The sequence below is a fragment of the Cnephaeus nilssonii genome (genome assembly GCF_951640355.1).
Source record: "Cnephaeus nilssonii genome assembly, chromosome: 20".
NCBI lineage: Eukaryota > Metazoa > Chordata > Mammalia > Chiroptera > Vespertilionidae > Cnephaeus > Cnephaeus nilssonii.
In genome coordinates this window covers 51,103,212-51,126,642 of record NC_137091.1, presented here as the reverse complement: position 1 = coordinate 51,126,642, position 23,431 = coordinate 51,103,212, and the positions used below count along the sequence as shown (strand labels likewise).

Below are 23,431 nucleotides of genomic sequence, written 5' to 3'. Positions count from 1 at the left end.
ATGTGTACCCACTAGAATGGGCTAGATGTTATGGTGGGTAACAATCAGCCCCAAAGCTTTAGTGGCTTAGAGTAAAGAAGGAATCTTTCTTGTTCATAGCACATGAACACCCTGGATCTTCAGGGTTGAGGAGTAGCCACCATGTTGGTTCTGTTAGGTGTTATCCCAGATGGAGAGAGATCATGGCCAGTCTCAGCTCTTCCAGACTCTTCTGTTAGAGGTGACAGGCTTCATTCCACCTCATTTCATTGGTCGAAGAACATCACAGGCTTCAGCCAACATCAGGATTCAGCAGCAGAACCTGACCTACTGGGTGGGCCCAGTAACGTCACCACGTGGTGCCAGACCCTTTGGGGATGTGCAGGGGCAAAGGAGAGGGGTGGGGATTGGGAGGAAATGACAGTGGAGGTCATTCAGGATGGTTTGCTTGCTCCTCATCCACATACATTCTTTTTCCCTGAGCTGCCCAAAACAATCACTGGCAAGATTCAAAGGACTGCCGAAACCAGTTTGGCTCAGTGGATAGAGCGTCGGCCTGTGGACTGAAGGGTCCCGGGTTCAATTCCGGTCGGGGGCGTGTGCCTTGGTTGCGGGCACATCCCCAGTAGGGGGTGTGCAGGAGGCAGCTGATCGATGTTTCTCTCTCATCAATGTTTCTAACTCTCTATCCCTCTCCCTTCCTCTCTGTAAAAAATCAATAAAATATATATTTTTAAAAAATATTCAAAGGACTGAACTCCAAAAAGAGAACTTTGGTCAGATGTCATTGGTAGCAAACTCAGAACCCAGTTCTGAGTGTGACCTTGGGTAAATCCCTGCTGTCTCACTTCCCAGACTGTGGAACCCACATGTTAAATGAGCAGATTGGGAAGAGGAGAGGACTGAACAAATCCTGGCACCTATATTAAATTCACATCACTCACGACCCTGCCTCCAAGACTCTTTGTCATTTGCATTGCCCAGATGAGTGCTCCATCAGGTGGGGCTGATTGGAAAAACGCTGACATTAACATCCGTGGTGATCCTGTGGTTTCCATTCATCCTGTGCAGGAACCTGTGCTCAATGTGGTCCCTTCATGTTTTCCGAATCCCCAGTGCAGAGAGCACTGAGCCTGTTCTGCCTCCTGGCCCCAGTGTTACCAGGTGACCATGCACACTCAGTAGATGACCAGAGATTGGAAGTCCGGGAGTGATGGTCTCAGCAGCCCAGGCACCTTCCTCTATTAGGTGTGAGCCGAGATTTCCCATGGGCAAGGGGTGACCTGCTCTCCAGGGATTAAGAACCCAAAGGACTCCAAGCCCTCCACAGGGGTATCCAGTTCCTCGTTCGCAAAGGGGACTTAGGGACTTGGGAATCTTTCCCCTTCAGCTCTACCGCATATGCACCCACACATTTATTCATTTCCAGGAAACCAGGATCCTCCCATTCTCGAAGGCCTAGAGTCCTCCCAAAACGGCACCTCCACACTCTCTAAGTCCTTTCTGACATCACAGTCTTCCCCAAGTCCCCACCTTCCCCCAGCCTAGGGTTCTATGAACTGACCCTTCACTTCATCCATCCTGGGGCCTGAGATGAGACCCCCAGGGGGACGCCAGAGGCTGGAAGAGCAGGACAAAAGGGGCTCAGCCTGGAGGTCAGGGAAGAACATATTGCCTCTCCATCACCCCTCGGGAGACTGCCTATGCAGCTGCCTGCTGCCGGGGTGCACAGCCACACAGACTCACAGGGAATCATACAGACAACAGAAGCAGGGACACACTCAGGTACAGAGCACTCACAGCCTAAGGTGGGCGCTCAGGTGCAGAGCTTATGGCCAGGCTCACAGGGACCCACGCTGTAGACACCAGTAACACCTTGATGGGAACATACACACAGCGACACACAGATGAGAAAACACAGGGTCCCTCAACATGTACCACAGGGCATATCCACACACAATGGACACACACACACACACACACACACACACACACACACACACACACACCTGGGAAGACTTTTTCGAACACAGAACACAGACAAAAAGAAGACATAAACAGATACAGATACAAATAAGAACACTCAAAGGGAAAGCAAATTCACACATACAACCAACACGCAACATGCAAAATAAACACTCCCCCAAATGCCGAGTCATACTAATTCACTGTCTTGAAGGAATTAGTAAGAATTGAGGTGCTGCCCTGGCCATGTGGCTCAGTCTCTTGGAGCTTCATTTCATACGCCCATTCAAATGAACATACCCGTTTGATTCCTGGTGAGGGCGCATGCCTCGGTTGGGGATTCCATCCCTGGTCGGGTCATTTATGGGAGGCAACCCATCCATGTTTCCTCTCACGACCATGTTCCTTTTGTACCATTGCTCCCTTTCTCTCTCAAATCAAGGAACCTATCCTCCGGTGAGATTTAAAAAAAAAAAAAAAGCAATCTAAGGTTTTGAGTTTTGAAGAACATAGTGTTAACTATGGAGCCATCGCTCTAGAACAGTTATCAGAATACTCTGAACTCAAAAGTCTGTCTTCTTTCCCATAAGAGACTAAGAGAATCAGTAGCAGGCGTCTCAGAAAACCCCACACTCTTATCGTCATAGACATGATCCCCACCTTGCATTTATTTAAGCACTAAAATCCGATGGTTTCTGAATAAAGTCATGTTTCTTTTTTGCATGTAGTTTAGCCTTTGAGTGATGAACTTACCTTTCCCCTGGCAGCAGCTGTTTCTGAGGGATCCATCGTAGCCTGGGACACGGGAGTGGGCACAGCTCATGGGGAACGAGGAACTGAGCTTTCCCTGGAGAAACCACATTTCTAATGTCTAACAACACGGCCAGGGGAGCGGGAGCACGAGTCAGCCAACATGCAGTCCTTCCTAAAGCAGAGCTTCCCTTCGAGCCCACGTGGAGACTGATGTAGGATTTGTAAGGATGGCTTTTGGAGACGGATGTATTGCAAATGTCTAAGGCTCCTCATCATCTCAAATATCTCATCTATTGCATATTCTGCCCCATTATTATGTCCTTTGGCAATATTTTAAGTATATATATGTATGTATGTATATATATATATATATATATATATATATATATATATATATATATATATAATTTCAGAGAGGAAGGGAGAGGGAGAGATAGAAACATCAATGATGAGAGAGAATCATTGATTGACTGCCTCCTTCTTGCCCCCAACGGGGGATTGAGCCACAACCCGGGAATGTGCCCTTGACTGGAATCAAACACAGGACCCTTCAGTCTGCAGGCTGACACTCTATCCACTTCACCAAACCCAACTAGTGCTGGCAGATTTTTGAAGTTCTGTGGAAGGTTACCATCATTACTGTCTCCTTGTACATTTCTGTATTTGTCATGTTCCTTGCGGTGAGTATACTAAAGTACCTTACAGAAACACTTTTAATCATAAATAGGCAAAAATATTTAAATCACTGGCCTCTTTATTTGCATTCAGTCCTCTCAGTTTCCCGCTGGGCAGGGATTTTGCTGAAGGTTCCCCACATCAGCTCTTGCAAAGGCAGCCTGGGGCTCAAGGCAAACTGTGAGGCCTCCTGAGAGGAAGGTCAAGTCCTCCCACAGAGGCCACAGCCCAGCCATGACCCCACTGATCCTGGTTGGCCAAACCAGCCATGGTGACCTCCCAAATGAGCAGGGATGCTCCCCACAGGCTGCCATCTGGAGCCTGTCTCCCCTTCCCAGACTCCCACAGGGAGACCCCACTGACCACCCCTGGCCTCACTTCCCCCTGAGCTCCTATCACCTGTCACAGCTACCCTGCCCCCTTGTTTGTGGGCTGTCCTTCACTAGAACAACCATCCACCTGACTCAAGTTCTCATCACTAGCCCTCACCCCTCAGCCCTCCCACTCAAGGACCCTGCCCCCTGTGCTGACAGGAAGCACCCTCACCAACCTGAGGCCCCCAACCTCTCAGTTCGTCAACCACACACCCCAGCATCACATATGCCCCAGTCCAGAGTCCATCAGCTCACTATAGGGGAAGGGGTCTGCTCTGCACAAACCATTAGCAAGGTGGGTGCACCTACCAGAATGCACCCTGCAATGTGTTCTCATGTTGAGACCAACCCTCTCCTGCTGGGAAGGTTTGTATTGCAGAATGTTCTCACCTTGAAAATACACAGCACCATTTCCTGGAAAACACATGCAACCTCCAGGATGGCAGGGAAGTTGGGGGAGGAGGGTGTGTGCTTTATCTTTAATAAAATCAAAGTAGAAAACTACCCCCAAAATGCAAAAATAGACTCAAAGAATACCAGTGGGACTCAGGGGTGTGAGTGTGGGCTGGCCAGAGGCAGATTTTCCTAAGGTGAACTGATGTGGGGCCCAAAGCATCAGGGAATTCTCCCAGATAAAGTAGATTCAGTTGCAATGGGCTAGGTGTCTGGGGATGGGAGAGCAGGCTGGAGAGACCTCTGGATGGAGACAGCAGACACTCTCTTGTGGGTAATGAGGAGAGACCTCTGGATGGAGACAGCAGACACTCTCTTGTGGGTAATGAGGAGAGACCTCTGGCTAGCTCCTCTCAGGCGGACACAGAACCCCAATCCCTCCCAGGGGCCTGCCTGGGGCTCCTCTCTGCCAGCTTCTGGGCAGGACACAGCGTGGCCAGCTGCAGGGGGAACATCCCGGGCAAAGGCAGGAAACAGTAAGGGAAGGTGGGCTGTGCAGGCAGAGCCCCATCTTAGCGAAGAAGGGTGGGTGGGTTTTGTTTTGTTTTTGAGAGAGTGGGAGCAGAATGAGAGAGAAACACAATGACTGGAAGCCTCACACACCAGCCGAAATGGTGGACTGGGGTTCAAACCTGCAAAATACAACCAAAGAGTCATGCGGTCTTTATTTCAATGCCTGGGGCAGTAACTCAAAGGAAATTGGACAAAGAAGGATTCTCTGCCATCAAGCTATCCTTCCTGAAGCACAGAAAGTTTGAGATCCCACAATATCCGTTAACTCTACATGCCGACACATCACAATTGTGCTTTCAAAGCAACCCAGGCAGTGACTAGAACCAACAGAACTAAAGGTACAAAAGCAAAATCACAATTACAAAAATATTATACCAGAAGAGTGTAAAGCAATCAGTTTATAACAATTCATCACAGTAACAGGTGAGAACCACAATGTCCCTGAAAGAGGTAGCACTTCTTAATGCTTTGGGCAAATCCTGGGTCAGGTCAATTTCCTAGTCAGAGAGTAAGGAATGAAGATCCTGCCAAGAACTCAGAGTATTCATAATTCACTTAAGCACAAGGGAGAACACAGAATTCCTTTTCCGTGAGCACGCAGGGGTGGTGACTGATGCACACTGTTCAGGTGAGCCAGGTGGTAGAGGAGGTCCCTTCAGCCACAAATACTTGCAGTGACACCAATGAGGTGGAGTCCTCGGCAAGTTAGCAAGTGCAATATAGATCCTTCAAGCCTTAACTTGTACCTCATACTTATGAGGAATTTCGCACAGTGTATGTTCAGATAAGAGGGGTTTATACTCAGGTAAGTGGGTTTAAGTCTCCTTCAGTGTTGTAGAGTGCGAAAGATAAAAATCCCCTGCACATTTAAGGCTTTTCTCCAATGTGAACTCTCAGATGTCTGACAAGGCTAAGTTTGCAGCTAAAACATTTCCCACATTTACTACACGCATATGGCTTTTCTCCGGTATGAACTCTGGAGTGTTGAATGAGGGTAGACTTTTGCCTAAAGAACTTTCCACAATCACTACATTCAAAAGGTTTTTCGCCTGTGTGGATTTTCTTATGTTCGGAGAGGTGACAGCTTCTCCTGAAGGACTTCCCACAATCAGTACACTCATATGGTTTTTCTCCAGTATGAACTCTCTTGTGGTCAAGGAGGTTAATATTGTAGCTAAAAGATTTCCCACAATCAGTACACTCATCCGGTTTTGCTCCACTGTGAACTCTCTTGTGGGTAATGAGGTGATTATTGGTCCTAAAAGATTTCCTACATTCACTACACTCATAAGGTTTTTCACCCGTGTGAAATCTGTGGTGTAGAATAAGTGAATTCCTTTGCCGGAAGGACTTTCCACAAGCACTACACTCATACGGCTTTTCTCCGGTGTGAACTCTGTGGTGTTTAGTGAGGTTCCCCTTTAGTCTAAACAACTTCCCACAATCACTACATTCAAAAGGTTTTTCTCCGTTGTGAACTCTCTTGTGGTTAAGGAGTGAATTATTGATCCTAAAAGACTTCCCACAATCAGCACACTCATAGGGTTTGTCTCCACTGTGAACTCTCTTATGGTTAAGGAGGTTAATATTGCTGCTAAAACATTTTCCACAATCAGTACACTCATAGGGTTTTTCTCCAGTGTGAACACGGTGGTGTTCAGTGAGTTGAGAGCTTTGCCTGAAGGACTTTCCACAATCACAACACCGATATGGCTTTTCTCCAGTATGAACTCTCTTGTGGTTAAGGAGGTTACTATTGTTCCTAAAAGATTTCCCACAATCAGTACACTCATAGGGTTTTTCTCCAGTGTGAACACGGTGGTGTACAGTCAGTTGAGACCTTTGCCTGAAGGACTTTCCACAATCACAACACTGATATGGCTTTTCTCCAGTGTGAATTTTCTTGTGGTTAAGGAGCACATTATTGCTCCTAAAAGATTTCCCACAGTCAGTACACTCATAGGGCTTTTCTCCAGTGTGAACACGGTAGTGTTCAGTGAGGTGAGACCTTTGCCTGTAGGACTTCCCACAAACAGTACACTCATAGGGCTTTTCTCTAGAGTGAATTCTTCCAGATCGAATGAGGTTCAAGCTTCCTCTAAAAACTTGCCCACATTTGTAACTGTCATAGTTCACTTCTCCAGAGCAGGCACCCTGATGCTGAACAACTTTATGGTTGTGGATGCCAAATTTTTCACAGTTACAAGTCTGCTGAAGACTTTTTCCACCAGGATATTCCTGTGAAATCTCACTGCCACTGTGTGGGCCCTCAGTGTTGAGAGAGGCCTGGTGCTGGAGAAGCTCTGAGATGGCTGGGAAGACTTTCTCAACCTCCCTATTAGTTGAAGGCACCCAAGGTAAGTAGAAGCTGCACCTGGTCACAAACGAGGCCCTGTCCACAGCTTCTTTCCAGAACTTCTCTCCATTGGCTTCCCTCTGTTGCTGATGAGGGTTTGCACTGAAACAGAAGTCTCTCACACATGCATCAATGAAGAAGCCTTTTTGCTCAAAGTCTGCTGCCTGTGACTCACTCAGGTGCAGAATATCTTTGAACACAGAAAAACACCGCTTACACAGATGGGTCCTCTGGGTTGCTGAAGCTGTCTTAGGAGCCCTGACCTGTGGTTCTCCTTGAACAGATACACTCTGCTCAGAACAGATCTCCTCATCATCCGTTTTATGCCAGCAACCTGAAAACAGAAATGAGGAGGAACTGATTGTTGACTGTTGTGACAGGGAAGTCCCATTGCTATAGCATTTTTCACATAATACATGGGTTCTATGCAATTGTCTGAAAATAAGAGATGTGCAGGAAGGATTAAGAAGTTGCTATGAAGGGCTGAGCCTCTGAAGGTCCCAAAACAGGGAAGACCTCGCCAGAAACATGACACACACATGACAAGGACCACGTGGAAGAGAAGGTGCATCTCCAACTCAGTCTTCTGCTAATAGTGCTCAGCAGGGCTGGTCTGCTGATGACAGGGGCACGCTGTGCAGAAGGTTGGTTATGTCTTATTCCAAGTAAAATTCAATAAATGAGTAGCAGGGGGTCGAGGACTACTTAAGTATGTATGTGCACCTCATAACACATGTGCAGGTCCATGTAGGAGAATACTGCAGAGGGAGTAGTACAGAGGGACAGGTGGCCAAATACCAGGAAGTCACAGATGAAATGCAAGTCAGCAAAGTGTCAAGAATGGGAAAGAGAAGGCAGAAATGGGGTGCAGCTAGTGGCACCTGCCCCTAAACACTGTTGGAAATTAGCTGGTGCCTGGTACCATCTGACCACCACAATATGTCACACCTTCCCCCAGCATGTTGTCACTCAACATGGCCAGAACTCCTCTGAGACCATCTTGAATGTTCACCCTGTGAGGAATCCAGGTTTCTCCCTGATCTTCTACTCCTTAAAGATCGATGTATATTGCCGAAACCAGTTTGGCTCAGTGGATAGAGCATCGGCCTGCGGACTGAAGGGTGTATAAACCCTAAATATTCCAAGTATTTTTTTTTTTAATATATTTTTATTGACTTTTTACAGAGAGGAAGGGAGAGGGATAGAGAGCTAGAAACATCGATGAGAGAGAAACATCGACCAGCTGCCTCCTGCACACCCCCTACCGGGGATGTGCCCGCAACCAATGTACATGCCCTTGACCGGAATCGAACCTGGGACCCCTCAGTCCGCAGGCCGACGCTCTATCCACTGAGCCAAACCGGTTTCGGCTAAATATTCCAAGTATTAATGAAAGACAACGGAGGAGAGCAGCCTGCTTTGTCCCAGAGCATTTTGGCCCGCAACAGTCTTCAGCTAAGGTAATATTACAAACAACAACTGAAGAAGGGTCTTACAAGCATAGGCCACAATTCATGTAAGTGCAGAACATAACCTGGCACAGGCTGTCACAAAGCACCTTCCCCTAGAGGAAGGGGAAGAAGGGAATAAATGTGGGTATTGTCACCCTCCCAGGCAGAGGAAGAGTAAGATGGGACCCATTAAGCTGCCTGTAAGACTCCGATTCCCAGACACTTTCTGCACTTTTTGAGGCAATGGGTGTTATGGATGTTCTTAGAGCCCATTCATTGGTCAGGGCTCTCCACACAGCTCAGCTCCAGCAGTCACAGCATATTTGATAAGACAGGGGCAGAAATCAGCAGGACACTGGGACAATGTGAAGCTCTTACCTGCAGATGAGACCAGTGCAAACACTTCCAGCATCACATCGCAGTACAGAAGTCTCTGAGCCTCACCAAGGAGCCCCCACTCCTCCTGAGAGAAGGCAATGGCCACGTCCTCAAAGTCCATATCCTGTCGTAATGGGGACAGTTCAGTCTATGCTCAGCTTCTCTCCTAGGCTTTTACTTTCGTCATACTTCCCACTCCCCACATCACAAAAAATAGCAGGCCTTGCACCCAACAGAGTCACTCTCTCCTCATATTCCTACTGATACTGTGTCTTCCCACAGCAATAGAGCAGATGCCCACATTAATTTTTTTTAATATATTTTATTGACTTTTTTACAGAGAGGAAGAGAGAGGGATAGAGAGCTAGAAACATCTTGCACACCCCCCACCGGGGATGCGCCCTCTTGCACACCCCCCACCGGGGATGCGCCCGCAACCAAGGTACATGCCCTTGACCGGAATCGAACCCGGGACCCTTGAGTCCGCAGGCCGACGCTCTATCCACTGAGCCAAACCGGTTTCGGCAGCCCACATTAATTATACATGACCTCAGGGCTCACATTTAGGCTCAACGCAATGGGTGTCACTAACATAGGGTATGGATAAATGCTGGCCTTGAAGAGAGAGGTGAGCGATTTGACACTGGTCTTGTGGGGCAACATTCTTGTTGTCCAACACATTCTCCCTCCACGACCCCAAAAAATGGCATCACTCGTCATACTTTTGATTCCAATCCCAGGGTGCTGAAGCCAACACTTTGCGCTGCCTGTTCCACATAATTCTTTATATCCCACTTCTCTCAGACAGCTGCATTCCCAGAGTCATAGCTTCAACAACAACACATATACGCCATGAAGAGGAGGAGTTGTTATCTAATCACCTTCTCTTCAACATTCTAACTCACCTCCTCTGTAATGTATTTATCTCTTACCCTTCTCCCTTCTCCAAACCAGTATTTTCTTTTTTTTTTTTTTAACTGTTCAACAACTCTTTATTAACATAGTAAAATGGACAGAAAATGCTGGCAGTGTCTGAAAAATGTGATGGGTGTGTGTGCGTGCGTGCGTGTGCACGCAGAAAAGACCTTCTCTCTAGGCCAGGATGATCCCTTGGTTCTAGGCTCACATCTTCAGATCTTCTCATCATGGTGGGCCCTAGGCTGAGATCAGGCTCCCCACCATTCTCCGGAGGGAAGAATGGTGGTCTTTCGGGATAGAAGGAACTCTGACCTCAGCATTCCCCATTCTTCTGCCTCCCCAACTGACTTGATTGCTGGGAGGGTGGGGGACAGGCCATGATGGGACTTGCACAGGAGGGGAACAGAACAGGGGTAAGGCGTATGGTGAGGACAGGGAGATCAGGGGAAAGCGCATCATAGCTGCAGGTGAAGGGGACCTCCAAAGGCAACTCCTCTTCTTCCTCATCCTTTCCCCAACTGCTGCTGGGTTGAGGGGTAAAATCCAGGCAGAGTTTAATACCCCACCAGCCCTAACTCCAGAGCTCTAACTGGGGGTAGGGAGTTCTAGAAAGGCCTGAGTTAATGAGTCAAGCTTCTGTTATATTGGAACATGACTGGAACCCCTGGTATACATAGGGATTCATGATCCAAAAGTGTGTCCCATAAGTCTCTGGGTTTGGTAGTATAAGCATGTATATCCCTACTTGTATACCAGGAACTCAGTATCCACATATGTTGTATGTCCATCTTTTCACATGGGCTCCAGCAAGTGGATGTGTGCGGGCCTGCCCACTCCTGTCCACCCACAGGTCCTCCTTCAGGCCTGGCTACTCAGGGGTCCTGGCCAAAGAGGTAGGTAGTGAGCTCAAGTCGGAGGCCCAGACATAGGCGCGAAGAGTGTAGGAGAGGGTGAGGAAGTCCTGGGTGCTGAAGATTGCGTCAGCCAGCGCAAAGGTCAAGGTAGATGGGATGACTCCCCGGCCATACTCCACCATCCATGTGTCTGGCCCCCACTCCACAGCCGTTGCCTCACCACTGTCTCCCCTGGGTAGAAGACCTCACTTTCGGTAGTGCCCTCTCTCCACTGGTGGAAGATGCCAGAGATTATGGTGTTCGAGATCTCGGCCCAATAGCGTCCAGAGTGGCCGCTAGAGTCAAGGGCGGTGCCGAACAGCAGCGGGCACTTGGACGGCGAGGCATGCAGAAGGCACCTGGCGCCCATCCAGGCGCTCGCGTTCAGGAACGTCCACTGCAGTTCCTCGTCGGGCAGCACGTGGCCTGGGTGCAGCCGCAGCTCCACAATGAGCAGAGAGAAGGCCAGCTCGTGGTCCAAGCCCGCGTACTGCCGCACCAGCTGCACCATCTCTTCGTCCCGGAAGACGAACCTCTGTGTGCGCAGCCCCAGCCAGACAGCCGCGGTGGCCAGTATGCACCGCCCACTGCATCCCTGCGGACAGCGGACACCACTCGGCACAGAAGCCAGCGGGGCCTGAGGCTCTGCTTCCCACTGCCTCGCAGCCAGCGGCCAGCCATCCCCAGTAGAGATTTTCAAGCCCAGGTGACACTGATGTATGCTATCCCATTCCTATTGCTCGTGGTATCAGCCCAACAACAGGCAGGTGTGCACCTATATGACACCTAAATGCTGGACCTGGCATGTAGCGCCACAACACCCATCTTTTCAGGAGTTACCCTAAAATTCCCTATGTTGTATCATCCAGTTCTCACCAGAAATGGACTCAACCTCAGTCCCTCTTTGTCAACATCAGGGATCTGTGGCCATGAATTCACACTCCCTGTCCAAGAGCACATCACTCCTTCTCCCACACCTCCCTCACACCTGCACTCCCGCAGCCCCAGCTCCCATGGACATCTCCTTGGTCTTAGTCATTACTCAGCATGTGTGTTCCAGAGAATGCATGGCAAGTTCAAACAGTATCACATACTAACCTGACTCTCATTGCCCACACCCAAGACACAGCCTTCAGTTCTGCTATGAAGGCCTCCCTCCCAACTTGTTTTTGCCTTTAACCTCGCCTACTGAGAAACGCATCAGCTCAGTTACCCAGAGCCCACCTCTCCTGCTGCTGCACTTGATGTCCCTTCTCTACTCACAGCCCTCAGTACCCAGCTCCCACTGCCTATGGCCCTCTACCCCATGCCCAGTGAGTCTCCCAGATGCCCACTCAGGCCCATAAGCAAGTCAACCAAACTGGATGCAACACACCAGGCCACACGAAAGGTCACAAGAAATCCTGGAGAGTGTTTAGGAAGTAAATATGCACCAGCCACAGTCTCTCCTTTTTTAAATTACTCTTTTATCTCAAATTAATTAAAAACGTGATCTACAAGTCCTCCCTGGTACATACTCTTTACTATTTTCTTAAGTAGTCTTCATCTTGAACTACTTCTCAGAGTTCCAGATGGTTATGAACTGGTCTCTGAAATATCTCTTACCCTAATAGGAAAAAATAAAAGATTTTATATTCCTCATGAACATGACTGTTCCCACTATGAATTTCTCCATGACAGCTGATGGTGCTTCCATACCTGCAGGTGCTAAATCCAAACCTTCACATCATCTCTGATTCTTACCTCTCTCTTCCATCCTCAAAATTAGAAAACTCAGGTGGCCACACCTAAATCACTGATCCCTAATGCAACTGCTTCTTCCACATCCACAACCACCACTGTGCTCCCGTCACCATCACACTCACCAAGGCCATCACAGCAGCTTCCATTGTAGTCTTCCTACCCCCGTCCTCACACCCATACTGTGCATCATGCTGCAGTCACAGGAGTCTAATGAGACCTGGGACACATCACCTGCTCTGCTGCTCCGATTACCCCAATGACCCCTCCACCAGCAGAACAGAAACCCAAGTTGTCACAAAGCTGCTCTGGACTTGATTCCTGTCCCACTGTTTCCAGCTCCTATTTTTATAACATGGACACCAGCCAAAACTGGTTTGGCTCAGTGGATAGAGCGTAGGCCTGCGGACTGAAAGGTCCCAGGTTCCATTCGGGTCAAGGGCATGTACCTTGGTTGCGGGCACATCCCCAGTAGGGGGTGTGCAGGAGGCAGCAGATCGATGTTTCTCTCTCATCGATGTTTCTAACTCTCTATCCCTCTCACTTCCTCTCTGTAAAAAAAATCAATAAAATATAAAACGTAAAATAAAATAAAAAGACCATAACTTTCTTTTAAAAAAAAAAACACAAAAAAATATGAATACCTGGTCGTCCCTGAATCACCTTAGTCTTCACTTAAAGCCTTTGCACATTCTGGAACCCATGCATGGAAGGGCCTATCACCCACAATTCCAATGGATGCCACAATCAGGTACCACTCATCTGACCCTTGACATGGACTTAGGATTCTGGGCTTGGTGTCCCTTCAAGGACCCAAGGTCCAAGGTCCCCGCGAATAATGGCTGGACAGTCCCAGGACCCCCCTATCTCAGAGGCCACGATAGTGTGAGGCCCTGACATCAGCCCCACAGCCCAGCCCCCTGAGCGGCTCTGCACCTGCAGGGACCTGTGGGAACTGAAGGTCTGTGGAGGGCCCGGCACCCACCGCCAGGACCCAGGGCTCAGGCTGCTCAGGGCCCTGGCCCAGCCCCGGGCCGGGTGATGCCCGCATCCCTCGGGGCTCCATGTCCCTCTGTGTTCACAGCCCCCAGCCCGTCCCCTGAGGAGGAAGTGACCCTCCTCCCGGAAGCCGCCGCTCCTCCTCTCTGTCGCCTTTAGACACACACAGGCCTGGCTCCCCCTCCCGGCTCAGCCCCCACGGCCTCCCCGGCGGCACCGCAGCCCGTCGCCCTCCCCTCCCCCTGCGCCCCGCACGGGCACTCACTGCTCTGGGCGCTGCGGCCTGGGCTGCGGGGCTGAGCGGCGCCGGCCCCGAGGCGGGAGGGCCGATGGGGTGACGCTGAGGGAACTCTGTCCGCGGAGAGGAGGCGGGGGCACGGGGACCCCAGTCCCGCCGGTTGGGGGTCAACCCGCCTCAGACCGCCCTGCCCGGCGGGACGCGGCCTCCCACGGCTCCTCCTTCTGGCGATGGGAGCGCTGAAGCCCGGGAGGCGGTGAACAGCTTGAGGAAGTCAAAATGTCCGCCACGAAGAGGACTCCGGAAGTCCCGCCCTAACCGGATGCACTGGCTCCAAATGCTTTTCGTAAGCGCATTGCTTTCTGGGTAATGTAGTTTTCTCAGCCGCCCAGGAGAGGGCCAGCTTTCCAGCCCAGGAACTTGAGGAACCAGGCATTGTAGCTGCCAGTGGGGCTGGGGAAGGAGGGGATGGGTCCAGAGGCCTGGTTACCTGGGACAGACTGACGGATCTCCCAGGGGAGGGAGGAGGACTGGGAGAGTACCCCAAAAATATATGCACAGAGGGGAAATGGGAGACATATGTAATATCGTCAACAACAAAAAATACTATCTATTTTAAAAATATTTCAAAAGAAGATAGGCCAGCTGGTGGGTCTGAGTTGTTGAGTGACAACCTACAATCCAGGAGGTCACGGTTGCATTCCTGGTCATGGCACATACATGGGTTTTGGGTTCAATTCCCAGTGTGGGTGGGGACTTGCAGTAGGCAGCTAATCAGTGATTCTTATTATTGGTGTTTCTATCTCTCTCCATTCCGAGAGAGAGAGAGAGAGAGAGAGAGAGAGAGAGAGAGAGAGAGAGAGAGAGAGGTACTGTGCTAATTTGTCTATTATGGTGTCCCAGTCACAACCAGGCCTTGGCTGGGGACAGGGGTGGGGACTTCCGCCCCCAGCACTAACATCTCGCTGCCTTTGTGCATCCCTGCCCACAGCTGAGGTGAAGCTGCCTGCGTGTGCCCCGTTCAGCACTGCTGTGAAGCTGCGGGGCGGGGGGGGGGGGGGGGGGGGGGGGGGGGAAGAGCTGGGGTTGACGGGGAACCTCAGGCCGTGCCCCCAGCCCCGTGAGGCTTGATGGGGGACCTCAGGCAACCCACCCCACACCCCAACGCTGGTCCAGGACACCTCAGGCCTTGCCCCCCACCCCAGCTCCATGCTGAGGTACCTCAGGCAACACCCCCCCACCCCCCGAGGATCTTGACAGGGGACCTCAGGCCATGCCTCCAGCCCGGAACCTGGCAGGGGAACCTGAGTCCGTGCCCTCCCACCTGGCACCGGTCTGGGAGACCTGAGGCAGTGCCCACCTGCCCAGCACCAGGCCAGGGAACCTGAGGTTGCATCCCCTGCCCATGTGGGCGTGATGGGGGTGGGGCCAGCCGCATCTGCATCTCACCCAACAGACATAGGGCCGGTGGGGTCTGGGTCTCCTGCGTTTTCTAAGCGCGTGCAGGCGGTGGGCCGGGACTTGGCTCTGGGTCCCATGGCACGCCCCAGACTCCAACAGGAAGGACACTTTAAATACATTTTACTAATTTCCTTTCATTTCTGACACTTCCATTATAGAGAAAGGGCAAATAGCGATATTAAAATATTTCTTCTAATTAATGCCCTTCAATGTGCACAAATTTCATGCACCAGGCCACTTTTGTGTGTGTGTGTGTGTGTGTGTGTGTGTGTGTGTGTGTGTGTATAACCCCTTCCGTGTTAAGGAAATGGCTCAGCCAAGTCCCATACCTGTCAGCAGGTGCACTCCTCCCACCAGGCGGGGCTGTACCCTCAGACACTCTAGCACCACGTGTACAACGGATGGGGGCAGTTTTAGGTTTGTGTCATGTTCTTCTCTCATTTTCCGCTACTGGGTTGGTGCTGCTGCCAATTCAGTGACCTGCTGATGGCAGAGTCGCTTGCTTAGCTCAGCAGCTTGAGTGGGCAGCACTTAAAGCCCTCCAGACAGACAGGGCCTGCCCGGCCAGTGCAGATGCCCAGGTTGTGGGCTCCATCCCCAGTAGTGGCCTGTGGGAGGCAGCCAATCCATGATTCTCTCTCATTGATGTTTCTATCTCTCCATTGCCCTTCCACTCAGATCAATATATATGTTAGAAAAATAGACAGGGCCTGATTGTCTTGCTTTTCTCTAAGGATGGATGTAGGTGGATGTCTTTGCAAAAAGGGTCTCTGCTGGTGTTTAGGGTGTGGGTTGAGCTGTGATTTGGGAGTCCATACGGCCTTTCCGAGACGTGATAAACCTGCTCAGGGGCCAGAGCTGCCGGCATCCTATCACTTGCTTTACAGCCCTATGCTGTGTGTCACGTTGCTCACACTCCACTCAGAGTCCTCGGGTGTCTTCACCACGTCCGAGGTCACTGGGTCAGCATGTCCTTCAGTGGCTGTAGGTCTCCCAGCTTCGGGGAGTCACTTCTGTGCAGCTGTGCTTTAGGAAGTGAGCAGTGCACGGGGGCCCTTCATCCTGGGGGAAGGAGGGTAGATGCATGGGGGCAGGGCCTGCCCAGAGGGTGCAACAGGGCGCATCCTCACTCCTCCCCTCTTCCTGCACTCGGACCCTGGACACATCCCAGAAGTGCCTCAAGGAGCTGCTGGGGGAGAACATGGCCCTTGTGGCTTCGCAGGTACAGAGGATGAACCTGAGCTGGGAGCTGGAGCAGCTGTCAGACGGTAGGAAATGGGAGACATCTGTAATACTATCAACAACAAAAATTTAATACTATAGCCCAGCTGGTGTGGTTCAGTGGTTGAGCGTCAGCCTATGAACCACGAGGACGTGGTTCTATTCATGGTCAGGGCACATACATGGGTTGCAGGCTCAATTCCCAGGGAGAGGGGAGGTACAGGAAGCAGCCTATCAGTGATTCTCTCATCATTGCTGTTTCTCTCTCTCTCTCTTCCTTCCTTCCTCTCTGAAATCAATTAAAAATATTTTTGAATGTATGATTAAAATCAATTATACTTCAATCAAACTTTAAAATAGTTTTCAAATTTGAGGATCCCAATAATTGTACTGTGTCATTATGGAAGTTCTGGGGCATGTTTGTTGCTACTGTGTCAATTTGTTGGAAATAAAATACAATGATGTGCTACTGAAATATCGTATCATGACAATGTTCAATGCTATCATGTTGGCAATTTAAAACTGACTACGATGAGAATATTTATCCCAGGGAAATTGATAAATACTGCGAAGCTGGACTTCATTTAATGTATTAATAAATGCTTTAATAAATGATTAGACTGAAGAGTGGCTCCGAATGCCACAAATGCAGAATAAATGTGTAAGTATATGATATAAGTTCGCTTCCGTTGTACATACATTAAAACTGAGTAAAACAACTTTCCTTCCAGGATGCAAAACCAATGCTTCCATATGGCCAGGGAGTCACTGAGTCACTGAGGAATGCGGGAAATGTAAGCAGATGTCTTAGGTGCTGCACAGTCCTCCTTCAGTTAAAATGATAAATTTATTTGAACAACTTAACAAAGATTCTCAACAGACATTTTAACAAAGCAGATAAAGACAGTGCAAATAAATGTATGAAAAAATGTTCACCATAAAAAATTCTTAGGTAGATGGAATTAAAACGAAAGCGAGTTAACATTATATGCATTTCCGGGGTTACTATTTGAAAAGGTTATGTCCTTGTATGTCCTTGCAGGATAGCAGAACAATTGGTATTTTTATATTCTGTGGGTTAGTGGTAAGCCAAAGGGAATAACCATATTGGTTCGCAGTTCCGCATATCTTAAATATAAAACATTCACCTACACAACAGTTTGATAAGCAAAACATATGTCTATGTAGAGAACTGAATGTAAATATTCCCAGATTTACTTATAATATCTCAAACCTAGAAATAGATCAATAGATAAATTGATTATTCACTGAATAATCAGAAGTAAGGAAATTAACTCTTCAAATAAGCATTTGTGTTGAATCTCAAAATGACTGTGTACATGGAGGAAACCAGTATTTGTTAAGGAGTACACACCAGGTAGTGCCTATAAAATTATGAACAGTGTGAACTATTCCATTGTAAAGAAAAAAAAAAATCCATGACTGCATGGGGGGCCGAGAAAGGCAGAAAGAGCGATTATAACAGGGTATTAGGAAAATATAGGATGTGGCAAAAAGTAGGTTTAGAGTTGTTGGTATGGAAAATAATACATTAATAATAAAAAACAGGAATAAGCTCTGCCCCGGCCAGTGTCCTCAGTTGGTTGGGTGTCATCCCATTCACTGACAGCTCTCTGGTTTGATTCCAGGTCAGTGAACATCCCCAACTGGATTTCCCGTTCTGGCGCGCAGGAGGCAGCAGACCTATGTTTACCTCTCTCTTCCAATCTCTTACTACCTCTCCCCAAAAAAGGAATAAAATTACTTTCTAAAATATTTTAAAAAGAATAATCTCTGTGTTTTCCAAACATACAACTGTAAGCACATTATTGCCCCACCCTGTGTGTGAGTTACAGGGGGTTTATTTATATGTGACTGTTTCACAGCTTTATCTCTAGGTCAGGGCTCACCAAATAGCACACACGAGAAAGGTGCACTCTGTTGCATTTCAGTTCTCATTTCCTGGGAGGACCAGCCTTGTCTCAGTGGCAGCAAATGCTGTCAAGTAGGGAAGTCTATTGGCATTGGAATCAACAGGAATGCTGACTGGTTACAGAAGACACATCCTGGGACTGATTACAGGGTTAGCCTTCCTCTAGACTTGAGGTCTTGCCTGTTCAGCTACAATCTTGAGGTGAACACCCCTAGGGGGCAGAAGATTTCACAAAACCATGAGATTATTTTATCTGCCAGTGACTCCAGCTACAGGAAATAGTGATGGAGGTCCACAGAAAGTTCTCAAAGATCATACAAAACACAGGCCCTGGAATAATTTGGACTTAGTCCAGAAGAGGCACTATTCATCTAGTTTAACTACAGTATCTGTTATGATTACGAAAACAGTGTTTATGTCTCAATACTAATTCCACCTCAGAGTCTTACAACAAATGACACCAGCCTATGAAATCTGATACATCATGACGAATGGCCTCTTTGGAGCGCGTGGAGAGTAGTTCCCCTAAACATTGCTGACACTTATGTAATACATACTGCGAACAGAGAATATAATTCATATTGTTCACAGGAGCACAATAAAGGCCGCCTGTTGAGGGTGACCATTGAGCTCTACAATATAAGAGGCACCAGGAAGCAAATTAGAACCACGAAGTCATGCACACTTTCTCTCAAGTCCTTATTCAGCAATACAAAATCAGCCAATATTGAACAAAGGGTGATTTTCTGCCATCAAGCTGTGCCTTGCAAAGCACAGTAAGTTTGAGATCACACCATATTGTTCACCTGTCCATGCTGACAGAACACAACTTTCCTTTCAATCATCCCAGGGAGAGAATAGAACCAACAAAAATAAAAGTACAAAAGAAAAAATACCTTTACATAAAGATCATAAACTTGATCAAAGGACAGCAAGAGGTTTGCAGGCTGATGAATTGGAACTTGAAACACTTCATCACAGAATAATGTGAGACCCACAATGTCCCTGAAAGAGGTAGCACTTCTTGGGGAAGGAAGTGGGATCTCGACAAAACCTGGCCCAGGTCAATTCTCTGGTCAGAAATAAAGGAATGAAGATTCATCCAGGGGCTAAGAATATTCATAATTTTCGCAAGCACAAACTCCAGACCATGCAGGGGTTGTGACGGATGCACACTCTTCAGGTGAGGCAGGACGTATGAGTGAAATATCTTCCAGACAAATTCTTCCAGTGACATAAATCAGGTTGTAGTCCTGAGTAGATTAGCAAGTGCAATCCAGTTTCTGAAAGTGTCACTTATACCTGAAACTTAGGAGGCATCTAGCAGAGTGTATGTTCTGATAAAGGGGTTTGCATTCAGGTAAATGGGGGTAAAGCTTCTCCTCTGGTGTTGTTATCCTGAGTGAGAAAGTAAAACATTCCCTGCACATTTAAAGCTTTTCTCCAGTGTGTACTCTCAAGTGTTGAAGGAGGAAAGACACTGAGGACACTGAGGATCACTATACAGGGAAGATCTCCTACAAAATATGAAACAAACATGGAAAGCACCACATGGACAGAAGCTTCACAATCTCCTCATTCTTCTGCTAACAGTGTTCAGCAGGGCTTGTCTGCTGGTGACATGGGCCCCCTGGAGAAGTTTGCTTCTAACTTATTCCACATAAAATTCAAGAAATCAGAAGCATGTGTTGAGGTCTATAGAAGCACGTCTCTGCACCTCATAACACAGACGCAGGTCAATATTTGAGAATGCTGCAGATAGAGCAGTTCAGAGGAACGGGAGATGGAAAAGGGCAAAAAGGTGAAGGTCGCCAGAAACCCAGAAGACACAGATTAAAAGATAAATCAGGTAACTGGCAAGCATGGGAATGAAATGGTAGAAATCAGGTGTTGCTAGTGGTACCTCAAACTAAACTTGTTGGACATGTGGATGTTCCTGGAATTATCTAATCACCACCCTTATGTCATACCTCCCCCTAGTTGCAATCCAGGAGGGCCAGGAAACCCTTTAGATCATCCTGCATGTTCACCTTGTGAAAAATCAGGGTTCTCCTTGAAACTTCTGCTATATAAGCACATAGGACACAAATATTCTGAGTTTTATTGACAGACAACAGAGGTGCGTAGGCATCACTGACCCAGAACAAGACTGAATGCAGTAGTATTCGGGGAACAAAATATTACAAACAATGGAAGGAGGTCTTTGAAGAACCGCCATGGCTCATGCAAGTAAAGACCATCACCTGGCACAGGCAGTCACAAAGAGCCTTTAGCTGGAGAAATGGAGCAGAAGTGGAAGCAATGGATGTGGACATAGACACCCTCCCAGAAAAAGAAAGTGTAAGCTGGGACCAATAAGTTGATGTTACAATCCTGACCTCCAGACACTTCCTGCACCATGTGAGGCTATGGGTGTGAGGGATATTCATGGAGTCCTTTGCTCAGGTCTCCCAAATTACTCAGCACTCTCAGCCACGGCACATTTGACAGGACAATGGGAAAACAACTATAGCCTATGGTCTGGCTGTGAGAGCTATATCCAGAAAAGAAAGAAGAGAGGACATCACCTCCGGACACTAGGAGAGATGTGAAGGTCTTACCCACAGATGAGACCAGTACAAACACTTCCAGCATCACATCGCAGTACAGAAGTCTCTGAGCCTCATCAAGGAGCCCCTACTCCTCCTCAGAGAAGGCAATGGCCACGTCCTCAAAGTTCATCTCCTGTCACAATTGGCACAGTTTAGTCCATGATGAGTTTCTCTCCTAGGATTTTATGTTCATAATACTCCCCAACATCCACATCCACCTGCTCCCTCGACCCCCACATCAGAAAAGATACCATGCCGTGGTCCAATCAAAGTCTTTCTCTCCTTCTGTTCCAGTTGATGCTGTGTATTCCCCCAACAATAATGTTCATGCTCTCGAGCTCACATGAAGTCCACACCCTTTTCAATACAGTGGGTGTCTTGAACATAGGGTGGGGAGAGATGGTGTCCATAAGGAGACTGAGTGATTTGACACTGTGTTTGACAGGCAATCACCTTGTTGTCCCGCGATTCAGGGTATCACAAGGTTATGGTATCACACTTCAACCTTTAGAACCCAATCCCAGGGTGCTGAGGCCATCACTTTGCACTACCTGCTGCACATAATTCTTTGAACCACACTTCTCTCACAGCTGCATTCCCAGAGGCACAAATTCAAAAGTAACACAAATGTGCCATAATGACCACAGTTTATTTCCTAATCATCTTCTTTTCCAAAATTCTAATTCTCTACCTCTGTAATGTATTTCTCTCTTACCCTTCAACCCTCTCCATGCCAGTGGAGATTTTCAAGCCCAGAGGACACTGAGGTATGCTATCTCCTTCCTATTGATCACTGTAACAGACCTCAACAACAAAAGGCAGGTGTGCACATAAATTTCACCAAAGCTCTGGACCAGGAATGTACAACCTGAACACACCCTTTTTTCAGGAATTAATCTGACATTCCCCATATTATATTATCCCAACATCACCAAAGATGGACTCAAACTCCATTCCCTCTTATGTCAATGTCAGGGCTCTTTAACTATGAAGACACATGACTACTCCAAGGGCACATCACTCTTTCTCCCACACCTATCTCACACCTGAAATCCCACAGCCCCATGGTGATCTCCTTGACTTCCTACTCATTACTCAGCATGTGTGGTGTAGTGACTGCTTGGCAAATTCAAACAGGATTAAGTTTTACACCAACTCTGAGAGTTCACACTCCTAGAAGCAGCCTTGAGTTCTGCCATGGAGGCCTCCCTCCCTGATTGTGTTTTCCTTCAACTTCAGTTACTGAGAACCACATCAGATCTCAGATATCCAGAGGCCACCTCCACTGGTGCTGCACCTGACCTCCCTTCACCAGTCACAGCCTTCAGCACTCAAGTCCCATCACATAAGGCCCTCTACCACATTCCCAGTGAGTCTCACTGATGCCCAATCATGCCACTCAGCAAATCAACCAGACTGAGGACAATACCCCAGGCTAAGGCTCAATCAAAATCCTGGTGTATGTTTAACAAGTAAATAGGCAACAGCTGCAGTCTCATTTTGTTTGACTCACTCTTTGGTCTCCAATTAAAAAGAAAAAAAATGATCTACAACCCCACCCAGGTTCCTACATTCCCAACTACTTTTTAGAGAAGTTTTTATTCTGAACTGCTCCTCAGAATTCCAGATGCTCATGAACTGCTCCCTGAATTATCAGAAACCCTAACAGGTAAAATATAAAAGTTTTGGTATCCCCAAATAACATTACAGTTCCTAATATGAATATCTGCATCTCACCTGATGGTCCTTCCATACCTCCCGCTGCCAAACGCAAACCTTCACATCATCCCTGACTCTTACCTCTCTCTCTACATCCAAATTAGGTAATGCATGTGGCCACACCTAAAACACCAATCCAGAATTCAACTGCTTATTTCAGCTCCACAATCACAATCTAGGCCAGTTACCAGCAAATTCATCAAGATTATCAGAGCAGGCCGAAACCGGTTTGGCTCAATGGATAGAGTGTCGGCCTGCGGACTGAAAGGTCCCAGGTTCTATTCCTGTCAAGGGCATGTACCTTGGTTGCAGGCACATCCCCAGTGGGAAGTGTGCAGGAGGCAGCTGATCAATGTTTCTCTCTCATCGCTATTTCTAGCTCTCTATCCCTCTCCCTTCCTCTCTGTAAAAAAATCAATAAAATATATTTTTTTAAAAAAACATAATCAAAGCAGCTTCCATCTAGTATTTCTACCACCTCCATCCCATGTATAGTTCATCATGCGGCAGTCACAGGGGGTTTAATAAGATTTGCCTCCAGCCGAAACCGGTTTGGCTCAGTGGATAGAGCGTCAGTCTGCGGACTGAGGGGTCCCAGGTTCGATTCCGGTCAGGGGCATGTACATTGGTTGCAGGCACATCCCTGGTGGGGGGAGGCGGCTGGTCGATGTTTCTCTCTCATCGATGTTTCTAGCTCTCTATCCCTCTCCCTTCCTCTCTGTAAAAAATCAATAAAAATATATATATTTTAAAAAGATTTGCCTCCATTGCTCCCATCACCTACAGAACAGACTTCCAAGGGTTTCTGAATGAGCTCCATC

General features: G+C 48.1%; 1 protein-coding gene and 1 pseudogene across 2 annotated transcripts; both read right to left on the bottom strand.

The window, feature by feature from the left end:
* Window positions 1–4,775: 4,775 nt before the first annotated feature.
* Window positions 4,776–13,976, bottom strand: LOC307092751 (uncharacterized protein). Its single transcript, XM_079760206.1, has 3 exons — window positions 13,713–13,976; window positions 8,898–9,021; window positions 4,776–7,402 (listed from the first exon to the last, which is right to left on the bottom strand). The coding sequence occupies exons 2-3, from the start codon at window positions 9,016–9,018 to the stop codon at window positions 5,580–5,582; spliced, it is 1,944 nt and encodes a 647-aa protein (XP_079616332.1). The 5' UTR covers window positions 9,019–9,021; window positions 13,713–13,976; the 3' UTR covers window positions 4,776–5,579.
* LOC307092443 (sigma non-opioid intracellular receptor 1-like) lies at window positions 10,458–12,597 on the bottom strand (annotated as a pseudogene). The gene is made up of 2 exons: window positions 12,574–12,597; window positions 10,458–11,303 (listed from the first exon to the last, which is right to left on the bottom strand). The product of its transcript is annotated as a sigma non-opioid intracellular receptor 1-like (transcript).
* Window positions 13,977–23,431: the final 9,455 nt, after the last annotated feature.